This window comes from Macrosteles quadrilineatus, unplaced genomic scaffold, assembly GCF_028750875.1.
Source record: "Macrosteles quadrilineatus isolate MER2022 unplaced genomic scaffold, UCM_ALF_1.0 Scaffold_9__3_contigs__length_116548681, whole genome shotgun sequence".
NCBI classification, from domain to species: Eukaryota; Metazoa; Arthropoda; class Insecta; order Hemiptera; family Cicadellidae; genus Macrosteles; species Macrosteles quadrilineatus.
In genome coordinates this window covers 46,316,740-46,331,916 of record NW_026542602.1, presented here as the reverse complement: position 1 = coordinate 46,331,916, position 15,177 = coordinate 46,316,740, and the positions used below count along the sequence as shown (strand labels likewise).

The window sequence follows — 15,177 nt, the reverse complement described above, 5'->3', positions numbered from 1 at the left end:
CCCAGCTGTTCCTGATAATGGGTTATAAATAGATTATCCTTGCTAATGAAACACCTGATCTTAGTAACAAAGCTGCTAGATCGTTACACTTCATGGGCACCTAGGAAATATCATCTCAATTGGTATTAATAATAATAATAAAAAACCAGTGAATACTTAGTTACAAATCAAATAAAGATGAACAATAAATTGATAGGATTAAAATCCTTCAAAGCGGTTTGATTGTCTCAAAATTGTCTAAAATTGTATTTGGATGTGTATTTACGACAAAGCCCTGTTCTAGGAACAAATCAAGGAAAGCAAGGGGTGAGCTAGTATAGTACAAGAATGTACTAACTGTACTCATATACGAGTAATCAGGGCTCACCCCAGAAATACAGCTGCCTTGGAAGTTTGGGAGTTTGTGGTCCATGGCACTACTGAGCCACCTACTCACCTAAAAATTTAGGATATAATTTACTAAGGATAAAGAATCCACGTCCAAACTCATATATTATACATTTTAATTATCATATATAACTTGTCTACAAAACTAGATGGTGTTTAGAGTGCATGTGAGATTTGAGGTTTTGCTTTTGTTTAGCCTTGTAGTCACAAAGAGTACAGCAGAAGAGTCGGAGATTTCCACATTCGTACTTCATATGTCTTGAAAGTATAAACTTGTGTTTGTAAACCTTGTTACAAGTCAGGCATCTGTACTTCCCATCTTCACTAACATCTAGGAGAAAGATACCTGTGAAAACAACTAACAATATAATTTAGTTCATTAATATTTTAACTTTATTAATGTTTTTAATTTTTTTATGGATATTGTTATCTCCTTAATTGTAAAACCCCAGAAAATTAAATTGCTATTTTTAGATTCACACAAAAAACGGATTTTGTTTTTATCTTACTACATCGTTTAAAAAAAAGGCTAATGGTTTGGTACAAAGTATTAAAAATGAAAGCTGAATTAAGAAGTGCTTCTATGTTATTCTTATCATTATTTGTTCCTGTCATAGAGCGGCTGAGGGTGTATTAATATCCAGAAATTGTCTTAGACATACTGTTAAATCCTCCATAAAATATGAGGGATAACATTAAGTGAAAATCAACACATTTAATCGTTACCGACATCAAACACACAAAACTAGACTTGAGAGTTTAGAAACAGCAGGAGAAGTCTATACTTGCATTATTCAAAATCAATGAGTATAGTTACCTACAGTATGTCCAATAAGAATGGTTTTCAAAAATGTCTGTGTGGGAAAAATTGTTAAAATCTATAACAATTAATCTTACAATTAATCTCTTCGATGACAAGGGCTTTTTTTTAGAACACCTGTTTTAAACATTTTGTCCCACACTTTGGTCTAAGCAAGGCTTAACTATGACCATTTCAAATAAATTCACAAAACCATGGTATAATTAAAAACACCACTCTAAAGTCAAAGGGTTTAACATTGGTGAACACATACTTTACAAAGTACACATTTATTTGTAAATCACACACTACATCATGAAAACTCTCATGAAACTCTCATTGAGCGTTACTGTAGGGTTGACATCCTTGTCCTCAACCACGGAATTGTGTTTGTTGAACATGTGAGCCTTCAGCGTGTTCTTCTGTTTAGCACTGTACGGACACATCGTACAAGCGAAGGGACGCAGGTTGCCGCACTCATAACGAATGTGACGGTTCAGAATGAACTTGTGTTTGTACGCCTTCTTGCAAGACGGACATTTGTATTTACCATCTGTAACTGGCAGACGCCTCGTCAGAGCTCGGACTGTGGAAAAATTATATGTTAATATCAATATTGATTTTGAATATGACAAATACTTACACTATAGTAGGCCCTAAATCAAAAGTGTTTACAAAAATTCCTTGTAAATTGATCATTTACATAAATCCAATATAATGCAAGTTAAAAACATGCATAAATATTATAAATTGGACGAAGAGTCTACTACACTATTTTAAGTCAACAATAGTAAGGCTAATATATTTCATGTGTTTCAGTTGGTTTAAAATCCTGTATGCTGATGCGGTATGCCGACTGAACTTTTCTTTCTTATTTTTAGAGTAAATTCTACAATTTGTGTTCAAATTTTTGATTTATTTTCAGAGGATGAAATAGTTCTCTATATACTGGTATTTAGTTTAAATAGTTTTACATGGTAAATAACAAGAAATAGTAGTAAACAAAAAACTGTCTATTAACTACCTATAGGGAAACATACTTCAAGAAGATTTTTTATAAACATACTTTAAAATCGCATTCATAACTTATATAAAAGGATGATACAAATATGAGAAAGTATGTGTATTGTTTTTATTCATAAAAAGTAGTGGAATGCTGCACTTAAATATTTTGTGTTCAATTCACTTATGAAGCTTTTTTTGTGATTTTTGTCATACATAATTAAAATTTACTGGAAAAGACATAAAAAATATCATCAAAGACAATTAAGTAATCAATTATTGCATTGTAAATACAAATACATGTCAGTTATCTTGTAGTAGGTATGTATAATTGGTTAAATACAAATTTATTACTAAGAATTGGTTGGAATATTAATAATTATAAATAATAAACAAATTATGCCTTTTCTATATGTGTTTTTTGTCAAGGGCTAGTTGTCACAATGTTTTTTAAGTGATATGATTCAGGAGTCATGTAAAAAGAATAAGCTTGCACAATCAAATTAAAAACCTTTATTTAAATTATTATCGGATTGTATACAAACTGTAATAATGTAAATAATGTCTTTTTACTACTTATAGTAATTAGGTAAATAATGTTTTTTTACTACTTATAACTTAAGACCGATCTCAAATATATAAACAGGTTGTATTCAAATTATTTGTTTTAATTTTAAGGCTTAAAAAAGCTAAATTGTAAATTGTGTTAAAACTAAACCAAGAAAATGTTTATTTAACAAAATATTATCAAAATTACAAACTAATGACAAACACCACTGTAATAATCCACCTATTGATGTAAAACCTTGGAAAAAAGTAAAAACCAAACTAAAATTTCATCTTGAGACATTTGTCACTCAGAACCCTGACTATCTGCCATGAGCCTCTGGATGTTTCTTCATATGAAGCTGAAGACTGCATTTGTGCTTAGTCCTGAAGTCACAGAAGGAACAACCGAAAGGCCACTTGTCTCCACACTGGTACCTCTGATGTTTTCTCAAGTTTTGCTTGTGTTTGTAAACCTTCTCGCAGTTCTCACACTGAAACTCTTCCTGAGTGTAAGATCCTGTTATAAACAGTAATTGATTAACTGTGGGAAAAAAGGATGTAAAAAGACTTTGGCATTTCCAAAATGCACAACTCAAAACTCTGGCAGCACTGTGAATCTCAAGTATATAACTATTATACTGTAGACATTGTTAATTAGATTGGCAAGAAGGATGCGCATGCATACAAGAAACCCTTCCCCTTCTACCGTTGATTTTGTTAATATTTTGTACAGTAATAAACATTAAGTGATTACCGTTGGATTAATTTAATACAATTAATGGTGTGACTCTTAGTGCCTTTGGAAGCTTTTTCCTTACCCTACATGCCACCCTAATTGCCGTGATCTAAGTTTTCTTAAATTACAGTTAACCCTTAATCCAGATTATGGTTAATACAAATTGCCGTTTTATTTGTAAAAATATCATAGTTTTGCGGATCCCAATCACTCTCAATTTAATTAGGGTTTACTGCATATCAATTTATATAATTTTTTAAAATCTCTATTTAATACCTTTTAAGTGAAATTAATTCTCTAATTTGTGTCTTTGTGACACATTTTTCTATAGAGTTTTAGTTACAAAACCCATGCTTAAGCCGCATTTATACACGGCCAGTTGGCTGACAGGCTACTTGCTACAGATAACTTGAAATAAATTAGGCAAGTATCCTAAAATCTAAAAATGTACTTTTTAACTCTACCCTTTACTCAAGGAATGAATATTTCCTTTTACATAATATATTAGAATAAGAACATCTTCAATAGTGATTATATCTTGTACTTTTTTAGGATTAGGCATTATGATTTTGATCCAATGTAATGACACCATTCGTGCACATGTTTGCAAATTATGAATAAAGTTGATCTCATTTCATTTCATCCTGACCCGGAACCTGCCTGCTCTACTGCCTCGTGTAAACACGGCTTTAGGGTCTAAAGATAAAAAGCAGGTTTTCTCAGTTAGATGAAATATAGTTGTTTGGAAGCTGAAAAAAGGATTAGTCGAAAAGTCCAAGCATAGTTAGAAGAAAAGAAAAATTTTTAACTGATTATAATAGCTTGGAGGAACCAAACGTTGGTAATAATGTAAGTTGCTAAAAAATGCAAATTTTATCTCCTTGTAATATTTTTTTCTTGATGAAAAAAGACCGCAACTATTAAAGACTATACTGATATGTGCAATGATTCAGTCAAGTACAGCATAGGGACCGTAACTGCAGAGATTATAGTGCAAAAAGCTGGTCTTGAACCGGCAACCGTTACAAGCTATAACTAATCAGCAGTAGATTATACCACTGAGCTACAATTAACTATGTTTGGTAAGCTAGATTGACTAGATGGATCTTGAAATATTAAAACTTTTATGGTTAAATGAAAATTGTAAAATCGCTATTTATTGAAAATTCAATGTAAGCAAGTTTTTCACAAGCATTGTCACACAACTAAAATAAAAGTTCATACACGCACAAAGAAATTGACAAAATATACACCTATAAACTTTGCTTGATAAGTTCAACGCACAGGCTAAATGGCAGGTTGTCAAACTCTTATTTAAACAAGGAAAAAATAAATACTATACAAATACTATACAAATATCACAAACATTTATTTAAACAGCTATTCTTTGGTTTAGAACAATGACTTGTCCGTGGACATTCCTGAGATGCTTGGTTAAGTTGTTCTTTTCCGAAAATCTTCTTTGGCAGAAGCCACAGACAAACGAAGGCTCTTTTCCACAAACATATCTTTGGTGTTGCTTCAGGTTTCGGAGGTAACGATAGGTTCGCTCACACAGAAGACATTGAAATTTCGGACCAAGAGATGTCGTCAGTTCTGTGTAGGCAAATTCTGAAAAGAGGCTTTTGGTGATTGTTTGTTCTGGAAAAGTGATTACTTATCTTGTAAAGTCATCCAACTGGTTTATGGTAATTCGTCTTTGGAAGTTATTTATATTTTATATTTAGACTATATTTTTGCAGTTAATTAGTTTTCCTTTCTTTTAAAATTTTTTTATGAATATTCTTCATTGTGTTAAAATACTAAAATTACTTTAATAAAACAGATTTAAAAAGTTGTCAGCATTAAATATATTTTCTCATAATCCTAATGTCTTTATGGTACGTCTTCAATAACTAGTTAATTTACTACTAACCATTAACCACAAACCATCCAGGTTGGGCAGTTAAAGATGGGCGATAGGAGTTCCAGCATTCTTTAGAGACTAGAGTAGCTCAAAACAGGAAATTTTCAAACTTATAATAACAGTTGAAATTGAACCAACTACCTTCAGAATACAACGTAAGCTCTTTTAACACCCATAATCCAGCTAACTCTAGAGCCAAAGGTATACCAAATAATGTACCTATTAGAAATGTATTTTAAAATCTTTTCTATATAAAACTCTCAATTGTGTGTTGCTCTATGTTGAATAACTTAATACCAACTTATCTCAGAAATTTAATTTGTTAATTTCTCTATAGGTAAGTATTACACTAAATTAAGTGACCTTATTTTTGTTGAGTGCGTTCTTGAGATAGAAGGTTGTGTAACCTACATACACCTTCACTGATATTACAATCAGGTAATAAAGCGAAGAACGTGACAATGGCATCATCATGTTGGCAGAAGTTCTTTCTTCCTTCGTTTCATTTCTTGGACTGGTGGTGTTGGAATTTATGGTGTTTGACCAGTGACGATAGTTGCCACATAAGCTGGCAAAACGTACGCATGGTAGTACACAAACTTCTAGCTCAAGAAAACAATATATAAATATAACACTATAGAAAAAAACAAGGCCTAGAAAGTTTAATAAAATGAAAAATATAATGATTTATAAAAGACTACCATTAAAAAACATCTCAGGCACTCTTATAACCATTACCTATACTACCATTGCTGATTTAATCAAGTAGACCAATAATAAAGCATCAGGTGAGTCCAAATCTCAGTGGGTGGGTGCAACAGATTATAAAACGATGGCAGCGATGTCTTAAATTCATGTTCAGGTAAAACCACTAAAAGTTTCATGTATAGTTCATTCTTGTGCTTAACTGGCTCACCCCTTACTTTGCTGGATACCTTCCACGCACAGGCCTTGAGGCCCAAACGAATAGGTTAAAAGAGGCCGCCAACCTCTTATTTGAAAAAAGGTAGAAATCAAATTAACATAATAAATTTTACAAAACTGTATTCAGAAAACTATACTTTGGTATAATGAATAATATTCTCTAACAACCCCTTTTCTGAACGTGGACATTTCTGATGTGCTTTGTTAAGTTGTTCTTTTCTGCAAATCTTCTTTGGCAGAAGCTGCAGACAAACGAAGGCTCTTTTCCGCAAACGTATCTTTGGTGTTGACGCAGGTTGTAGAGGTAACTGTAGGTTCGGTCACAAAGGAGACATTGAAACTTCAGACCGTCTGGCGTTATCAGTTCTGTGTATTTAAATTCTGCAAAAAAGGGGTTTAAAAGATTGTTATTTCAAAAAAATTTTGTTACGTTTCTAGTGAAAGAAAGTTTGAAAGAACCGAAAATGCCTCAATTTGAAAGAAGAAATGTTGAAAACAGGAGGGGACAATTAATAAGAGTTCTTATACAGTAAGATTATTAGAGTTGTCTGAAAAATGTATATAAATTGGGTCAACATATCTCTAATTGTGTCGTGAAGGTTCACGTAAATTTCTGATCTCAGTGTTGAATGATTACTTCTAATTGAGTGCTAAACGTTCTCCTCAATTCAAATGAACATGTCTGTAATACCTGTAGATTGGAAGAGTCATAAAATATACAGACGAATACAAACACAAGTGACACGGTTACTCCTTATTATGTAACCATAACTCATTATTATGTGTTTGTGTAAGTCATAACAAACCATTATGTCTTTGAGTAAAATATGGTAAGAGGATTTAAAATTTAGTGAGCAATTTGAAAACCTTTATGTTAGTAACCAGAACTTGTCCAAAGGAAATAACAGAATCACCTGACCAAACACAGGTATCATAACCATTTACAAACCTCTTCTAAGGAAACTACATCAAAATATACTTCAGTTGATGTATTAACAGTTTTTATTTACAAGCCTTTGATCATGTTGACATGGAGCTGTGCCACTTGTATAGGCCTTTGACACACTCAAACCTCTGGTGGTCTATGAGATTCTCCTTGTGCAGGTAGATACGTGTACACGCAAGACACTGGTATTGACTGTTGCTTCCGCTTTTGTCTTGGAGCACTTCAAAAGTTACACCTGCAGATATAACAGGTTGAGTACTTCCTAATTATGTTTTAACTATAAAATTGTGACAGTAATTGTGTCAATGAATATCTTAAAATATATGTATAACTATATCCACAAACATAACTATATAACCCACTAGTATAATACGGACAATAATTTTTTTTTCAGATATCAATATAACACATAAAAAAATGGTTTGTGAAAGTTTTTCAATAATAAAATGTACTTCTTATTCACTAATGTGAGACGGGATACAACTAAGGCTATTCTAACTCAAATACAAATTAAATATGAGAGAAGGATGAATGTATTACTGTAATACTCTCAAACAAGGATTTGCAATTAGGACAACTGTAAAAAAGTTACACTTCCACACAAGTAAATTTATTTAGAAAGGATAAACAAATTATTATTCCTTCTATAAGTTTAATGATATACAACTTGATTCTTCAATGAAATAGTTTTTCCTATAGTCACCTGACAAAGTGGCCTTTCTTGCACTGATTATAGCACAGAAAGTTGCTAATTGCTGCATATTAAATCAAAATCTATCTGCTACCAAAATGGTCACACAATTCCTAACCGTCAGTCATCAATTGATTATGCTTCAAACACAGGTGGCGTTTTAGCGACCCTTTCTGAGTAGCCTTGTAAGAGCAATGAGGACACGGAAACTGAGCTCCTTTGCCGCAGTAGTGCTGAAGATGCTGAATCAAGTTGTGTTTGTGCTGATACACTCGCTGACACCATGTACACTTGTGACATTCGGCTGCGGACAAGGTCAAGTTAGTTATATAACATGCATTAGATAATAATTTTGCGTACCAGACCAACACCTAGTAGGAAACAATGGCGGATCTAAAACAGTCATAAGGGGGGCGAACCAGGGGGTCTGGGGTTACCCCCCCCCCCCACGAAAAATTAATGTAATCTAGTCTCCAAAATGGCAGTTTTATACAATTCTTTACCCAAAGTTAGGACAAATTATTTTACCCAATTTGTATGCACTACTGTATTACATGCAGTAAAAAATATATGTATATACATGCCCGAGGGGGGGGGGCGGTCGCTGGATCCGCCACTGGTAGGAAACGCTGAATACACTCTATTTTGCGGGAGATTGTGCTCAATTGTTGTGAAATTTTCATTTTGTTTTGCCCATATCTCTTTATCTTTCGTATTTTATCATATTTTTCCAAAGGAATAGTCAGAACCCTGGTCTTTATTTTATCTAATGTCAATGTCAACCTTTTTGTTGGGTAGATTTATTAATTGATGGCCCAATGAATGGGATCTGGAGCCACTAGACCAGCTTGCTCCCCCAAACGCCATCCTGGCTCTATGGTAACTGCACTTAAAACCAAATAATACCCCTTTAGATTTGAGGAGGACCATTACCACTTGGCTACCCAGGCAATTAAAATATAACTATGTACTGGTGTAGGCAACTAAGAAAAAAAAGGAACTGTTAGGAATAGGATATTTAAAGAAGCAGTAACCAGTAACCGAAGTAAAATAAGATTTATTTCAAACAGGAATAAACCCTAAAAATTTCTAAAATCACAAACCTAAAAACCCCAAAACATATTTTAATTTAGACATAAAATATATCAAACGTAAGACACAAACATCTTGTGTATCAGTCGTTAAACAAGTAATTAATTGATAATTTTCAAGCTAAAAATAACATCAGTTATCCAGTTTTCATTCGTGCGCCATCGTGTTTAAACATCAAATGTTTCTTGAGGCAGACTTTTTGAGTGGCTCTGTAAGGACAAAGAGGACAAGGGAATTGTGGTGGTTTTCCGCAAGACAAACGCTGATGTTGCAGAAGATTCTTCTTGTAGGCGTAGGTTCGATGACAAGACGAACATTCAAACTTCTCTCCGCCTAGGACTGCATGCCCGAAGATACTGTACTGTCCTACGACACAAACTGGTGTAAGTGAAAAATAATAATGTGTGGCGAATAGTGCTGAAGCTTTAATTGAAAATATTATTAGATCTTTAACTGGGTTTATATTACATTGGAGTTTATAACAAGTTGTTAAAAACTTTTATTGACAATTGTTGCCAAAAATATTGTACACATTTCTTTTGTAAATTTAGGTGTAAAACAAATGCTGCAAACATATGTTTTCAACTTAGTGTAAAAAACATGCCTGTTGTTAACATTAAAAAACTATTTAAAATAATTGACATACAAAAATGGTGTTCTTTGGATGAATTGTTTGAAACTGTTGTTTAAACCATATGGGTTTGCAGCACCAGTGTAATGGTGGTTTAACATCTCACTGCAGAATTAGAAAACATAAAAAACATTCCAATTTGTTTACTATTTTAAGGTCACAAATTGAAACACTAAGGGCCATTGAGAATAAAGTATTTACTCATTTGACAATCCAAACTTTCAAGTCAATTTAATGAAGTTATCTTTTGGTATCAACTATCAAGTTAACTGATTGCCAAATATAAAACTGTCACATATAGATACCTATTCTTTGTTTGAAGTTCTGTTGGTGATGGTGAGTTAATGTTGTTCAAAGGTTTATTGTGGACATTTTCCGATGTTTCAGATGTTTTTTTTTTACAATTGTGATGGAAAATGTCCGCAATAAATCTTTGAACAACATATATACCTATGATATACAAAATAAAGTTGTAGGCCAGTAGGCCTATTTTAACTTTAGTTTCCTCCAAGAATTATACCAATAAATAATTCAAGATTGTAAATGACAGCTTGACTATGATTGTAATTTTATGAATGTACTGACAACAAGCAACTAGTTTTTTAATTTTTTTATTTTAAACTGGCTTAGAATTAGGTAAATAAAACTTTTTTTTGCAACAATTATTTATTAACGATTTTAGTATGACAAAAGATTGAGCTATTGAAGGTTTAGAGTGATTTACAAATAAAACAGTCTGCAGATATGGAAGACAATCTTCATCAGATTTTAAGAATGTACATGAGGGTGTTTCTTGTGGCAAAGCTGATTATTAAAATTTTATTAAAATCAATTATCTGAGCTGATTTAATTTATCTGTCTTTTGAATCAAAGTTCCTCGTAGAAAATCTGCATTAGTATATTGTTTTCAGCATGAAGAGTTAAAAAAATGAATAAAGAAACGATGATAAGCTTCTGGAAAAACAAAGAAATATTTCAAATGGTATAAATACCAATAACTTATGGTAATCTCTAAATCAAAATAGTAAACAACTAGGTATTCTCGACAGTCGAAACCAAAGTAATCCTAAATTCTCAGGCTGTATTTATTTTTTTTTTTTATTTCCCACCTAGTTTTTATGCCCAGACATCCTATGTCACTAGGAACTAGCCCAGAACTTCTGTACACATGACTTCAGATTGGCATTATAAAATAGATAAAATCATTGATGTTTGCAGGGATATGATCTAGAGACCTCGAAGACCGAAGCCCATAGGCTTTATCTCACTTTATTACACATGATTATGTGGATGAGGACGTCAAATGTACCTTAAAAGTGACAATGCTCAACAGAAGATGACTAAATAAACATGTCCAAGTACAGCCTAAAAATAACAACACTAGTGTCTCAGTTCAATTGATGGATTATCACAAGAAGGTACATATCAATTTTAAATAGTACAAAATAGTTTCAAAAAATCAAATACTATAACAAATCATCAGGTAGAACCAAAGAAGAGTGTTTAAGGGCAATATGATTAGTTAAGTGTCCTTTGCGTTTGCCCCTGTAGGGACAAAACCAACAGGCAAAAGTGGGAGCTTTGTTGCATTCAAGCTTCTGGTGACGATGGAGGTTGTCCTTACGAGAATACGATCTTCCACAGTCCTCGCAGATATACGGACGTGGGACCGATCCTGCAAGTTGCAGAAACATTTTAGTGGGAATCACACACTGAGGAAAAATATGTGAGGTAAACTGTACATTTTTTTAGTAGAGGGTGTTTTATTTTTGTATGTGCAATTTTGTATATTTTGGCTATTGTTAATTAGGCGAAGGAATAATGCGAGACTTTAGGTATGTATTTGATGTCATTTTTAGTCCGAAACAAGATACACGGTATTGTTGAAGTAAGTGAATGAGTTCTGAGCTCTCTTTCGATAGTTTTTTTTATATTGTGGGTTTGTCTTCAGAAAATCTGTCTTAACTTGGTGGTCACCAATTTAAAACTAAATATTACTCTAATAGTAGTTGCTTGGTATTGTTGAAGTAAGTGAATGAGTTCTGAGCTCTCTTTCGTTGGTTTTTTATATTGTGGGATTGTCTTAAGAAAATCTGTCTTAACTTGGTGGTCACCAATTTAAAACTAATTCTTACTCTAATAGTAGTTGTTTGAATATTTTTTAACTACACTTCAGATATTGCAGAATTAACTTTTCATAAAGGCTAAAATGATTACATGATTAGCCGTTGATGCGTTTATTACATGTTGTTATCTAGGTATTTGCCATGCTTGATGGCCAAGTGCGATTTGAGGTGAACCTTCTGTCGAGCACGGTACGGGCACTCGGTGCAAGCAAACTGCGGCTCAGTGAGGCACTCGAACTTCTGATGACGAGTGAGATTGTCCCTTCGAGTGTATGAGCGACCGCACAGTAGGCATCTGAAGGGAAGCTTTCCACCTAGACACAGAGGATGATGTAATCTGACTAGTAGAAAATTGTCCTAAAATATCGATGATCGGAAATAGTGGTTAAACAATCCTTGTCAGGTGGTTAAGTAGCTTTTGATAAAACTTGCTACAAACTTTTTGACGGTTACGTCAAACTCCGCCATCATCAGGATACAAAAGTATCAAGTTTTGAAGGTTATTTGGATAACCTAAAACTTATTCTGATGACACCTTAAGAAGTAGATAATTTTGTATTCTGATGATAGTGGGGTCCTAAATAACTGCCAAAATAGATGTAGCACGTTTTACCTATTACTATAAATCAGTGGCGGTTCTAGAAACTTGTCGAGGGGAGGGGGTTTAGGGGTGTTAAAGAAAAGGAGGGGGTCCGGAGTTCCTCAATAAAAAAACATTTGTATTTTTAAAGTCAAATCTAAAAAAAACCTCAAATATTTGGTGACTTTCTAAATTTATTTTAAGGTCAAGAACTGTATCCAAAAACATTCATAACATTTTTGCGATATATGTTTAAATTTATCTTTCCAGGGTCCAATGGGGTGGTGAAGCCCCTATAGACCTCGCTGTTGACCTGTGAACCGCCACTGCTATATAAAATGTCAAGTAATGTCTTACAAGTATGTTTTGGCCATTGTCCAATCACACAACCTTGGGGCAATAAAGATAATCATAATTTTAGAATTCCATATGAGGATTCAAAGTAAATGATGTGTACCTATTTTGCAGTAAGAGTGATAGAAGCTAACAGAGATGCCAAACTTTCTTCATGTAGATAGCAGTCAGCTAATTATAAAATAAGTAAAAAAATTAAAAAAATAAGTTTAAAAACAGAAACTCTTTAAAACATTAAAGCCTCTTTTAACGAAAAAATAAAAAACATTAGTTAAAGTACTTTGAAATAGACCTTTAGTTTACAAAGTTAAGTATCGTTCCTCTAATTAAAATAACCTGACAGTACTCCAGTTAGTTTAATCTAAAATTAAAATTGTAACTAACCGCTGGGACTTCAAAACGACAAAATACAGAAATTACTAAGTTTATTAAAAAGTTTCACAAACTTATTACATTTCAAAAAATTAACGGTTGTCCGACGTGTTTGTTGATAAAGTGGCTCTTGAGACTACTCTTCTGCTTGGCTTTGTATGGACACAAAGTACACGAGAACCGGGGTTCCCGACCACACTCGAGTCTCTTGTGTTGGGATAGGTTCTTCTGGTACTTGTACTGTCGTCCGCAGTCACAGGTGAACGGACCGAGGCCACCTTTGCCTGTGAAATAGAGGTTGTAAGTAGGGACTTGGATTTCAATATAGAAACATGCAATACTTTATCGGTATAGAAAGATAAACACAATATATTAAAAATTAGTCTTTTCTAGAACGTATATGTACTGTATATTTCTAAATGTTGAAATAACCAAACTTATTTGTCTCTCAAACTGATATTTTATTGATTTAGACATATCATTTCACTGGCGTTGATTATATATTCTTCAGGATTTCATTTCATTCTTGTAAAGAAAATGCATTTAAAAATAGTTTTTTTTTTCAATACGAAAAAGTTTTACTCAGTAAATAATTAAATGAACACTGATGCAAACACACAAGATATTGTTCTTAAATTTAAAAAATAATATTTATTACCTCTGATAACAAAAAGACAAAAATGGAAATAAAAACTTAAAATTCAAATAAAAAAGGCAACTTTGTCAAAGATACAGTTTTTATGTAGGTTTACTAGAATACTCTTTTAGAGCATTAAAGTAAAATAGTTTAGGTTAAACAATTAAAAAATCCATTCTTATGACAAATTACTATTATTTTAACTCTGTACAGTACTCTATTGGTTATATTTTACTAATCGTGCCACTGATTCACAGTTTTACAAGAAAGCTACCTTCAAAGTGTGAAACATCAGTTCACAGGTCCTAACAATCATTCATAAGCTTTCAGGTTTTCTTTGAAATAGTAAACATTTGCAATACTTAATTTTGTTGTGAATGACCATCCAAGCCTGGAATTCCCATTCTTATTTTCCTAAGTATTGTGAGGGAATATACGTCCATGGGAAAATAATGTGTATGATAACAATTATTTCAAAATCGATTCAAACATGTTTAATAATATCAAAAAATACAAACACTTACTAAAATAAGGTAATATGTTCAGATCTTACAAAAGCTAAACAATTTCTGCAGAAATTTTAAGTTATTGTTTCGTTTTGTCACAAGGTCATCGCTTGAAAGGGTGTGGTTTGTGTTTATGTTTACTGGAGTAGTGTGTTTTTAAGTGATTCTTCCGTTTACTTCGGAATTCACAGTATATACATGAAAACTTAGGTTCGATTCCACATTCATTCCTCTTGTGTTGGTTCAGGTTGTATTTGTATTTATATTTTCTTCCGCAGTCTTCACAAGGAAATGTCCCTGGGGTTCCTCCTACGAAAAATAAATAAATAATAAGCTTCATATGTAACAATTTCTTGACAATTCAAATTAGCTGGATTAAATTTAGTGCATGTCACCATTCAGTTACTATAATCATGGAACTATGTTAAACATATGTGGCAAAGGGGCCAAAATCTATATTAATTCTTTAAAGAATAAAATAAAGGGTAATAGAAATCTGACACATACTTGGTCAGGTGGGAGTAAGGCCTTTTCACACCTGCGTACTGGACGTACTGTACGTTTGGTACGTATTTTTTTCAACAAATCGCTGCCCATGTTATCATATGAGATTGTTCACACCGCGCGTACAGAACGTACTGATCGTCCAGTACGTATGCGATGGTTTTGTGTAAATCGCTCTCAGAGCGATTTTTCTAAAACGTATGTGGCATACATGGGCTTTCGCTTTTCGCATGCGAAGTGAACACTTCAAAACTACGTGCTCAGCCAGTGTTACTTGTCTGACTGCAAACGAACAAGTGTACGTTTTGGAAGTTTCGGTGCGGTGTGAAAGGGCCGCGTACTGGCCATACCAAACGTACAGTACGTCCAGTACGCCGGTGTGAAAAGGCCTTAACTATGATATTTTATGGGAAAAATCACAAAAGTTGCAATAGC

The 15,177-nt window shown here is 33.1% G+C and overlaps 2 protein-coding genes across 2 annotated transcripts; both read right to left on the bottom strand.

The window, feature by feature from the left end:
* Nucleotides 1-1,494: 1,494 nt before the first annotated feature.
* Nucleotides 1,495-3,825, bottom strand: LOC129003397 (zinc finger E-box-binding homeobox protein zag-1-like). The gene is made up of 3 exons (XM_054431689.1): nucleotides 3,822-3,825; nucleotides 3,066-3,254; nucleotides 1,495-1,772 (listed from the first exon to the last, which is right to left on the bottom strand). Exons 1-3 carry the CDS (start codon nucleotides 3,823-3,825, stop codon nucleotides 1,495-1,497), a joined length of 471 nt encoding a protein of 156 aa, XP_054287664.1.
* Nucleotides 3,826-7,323: 3,498 nt separating this feature from the next.
* On the bottom strand, nucleotides 7,324-15,090 carry LOC129003396 (gastrula zinc finger protein XlCGF7.1-like). Its single transcript, XM_054431688.1, has 7 exons — nucleotides 15,084-15,090; nucleotides 13,236-13,379; nucleotides 11,930-12,103; nucleotides 11,228-11,338; nucleotides 9,294-9,410; nucleotides 8,059-8,244; nucleotides 7,324-7,484 (listed from the first exon to the last, which is right to left on the bottom strand). Exons 1-7 carry the CDS (start codon nucleotides 15,088-15,090, stop codon nucleotides 7,324-7,326), a joined length of 900 nt encoding a protein of 299 aa, XP_054287663.1.
* Between the last annotated feature and the right edge of the window lie 87 nt (nucleotides 15,091-15,177).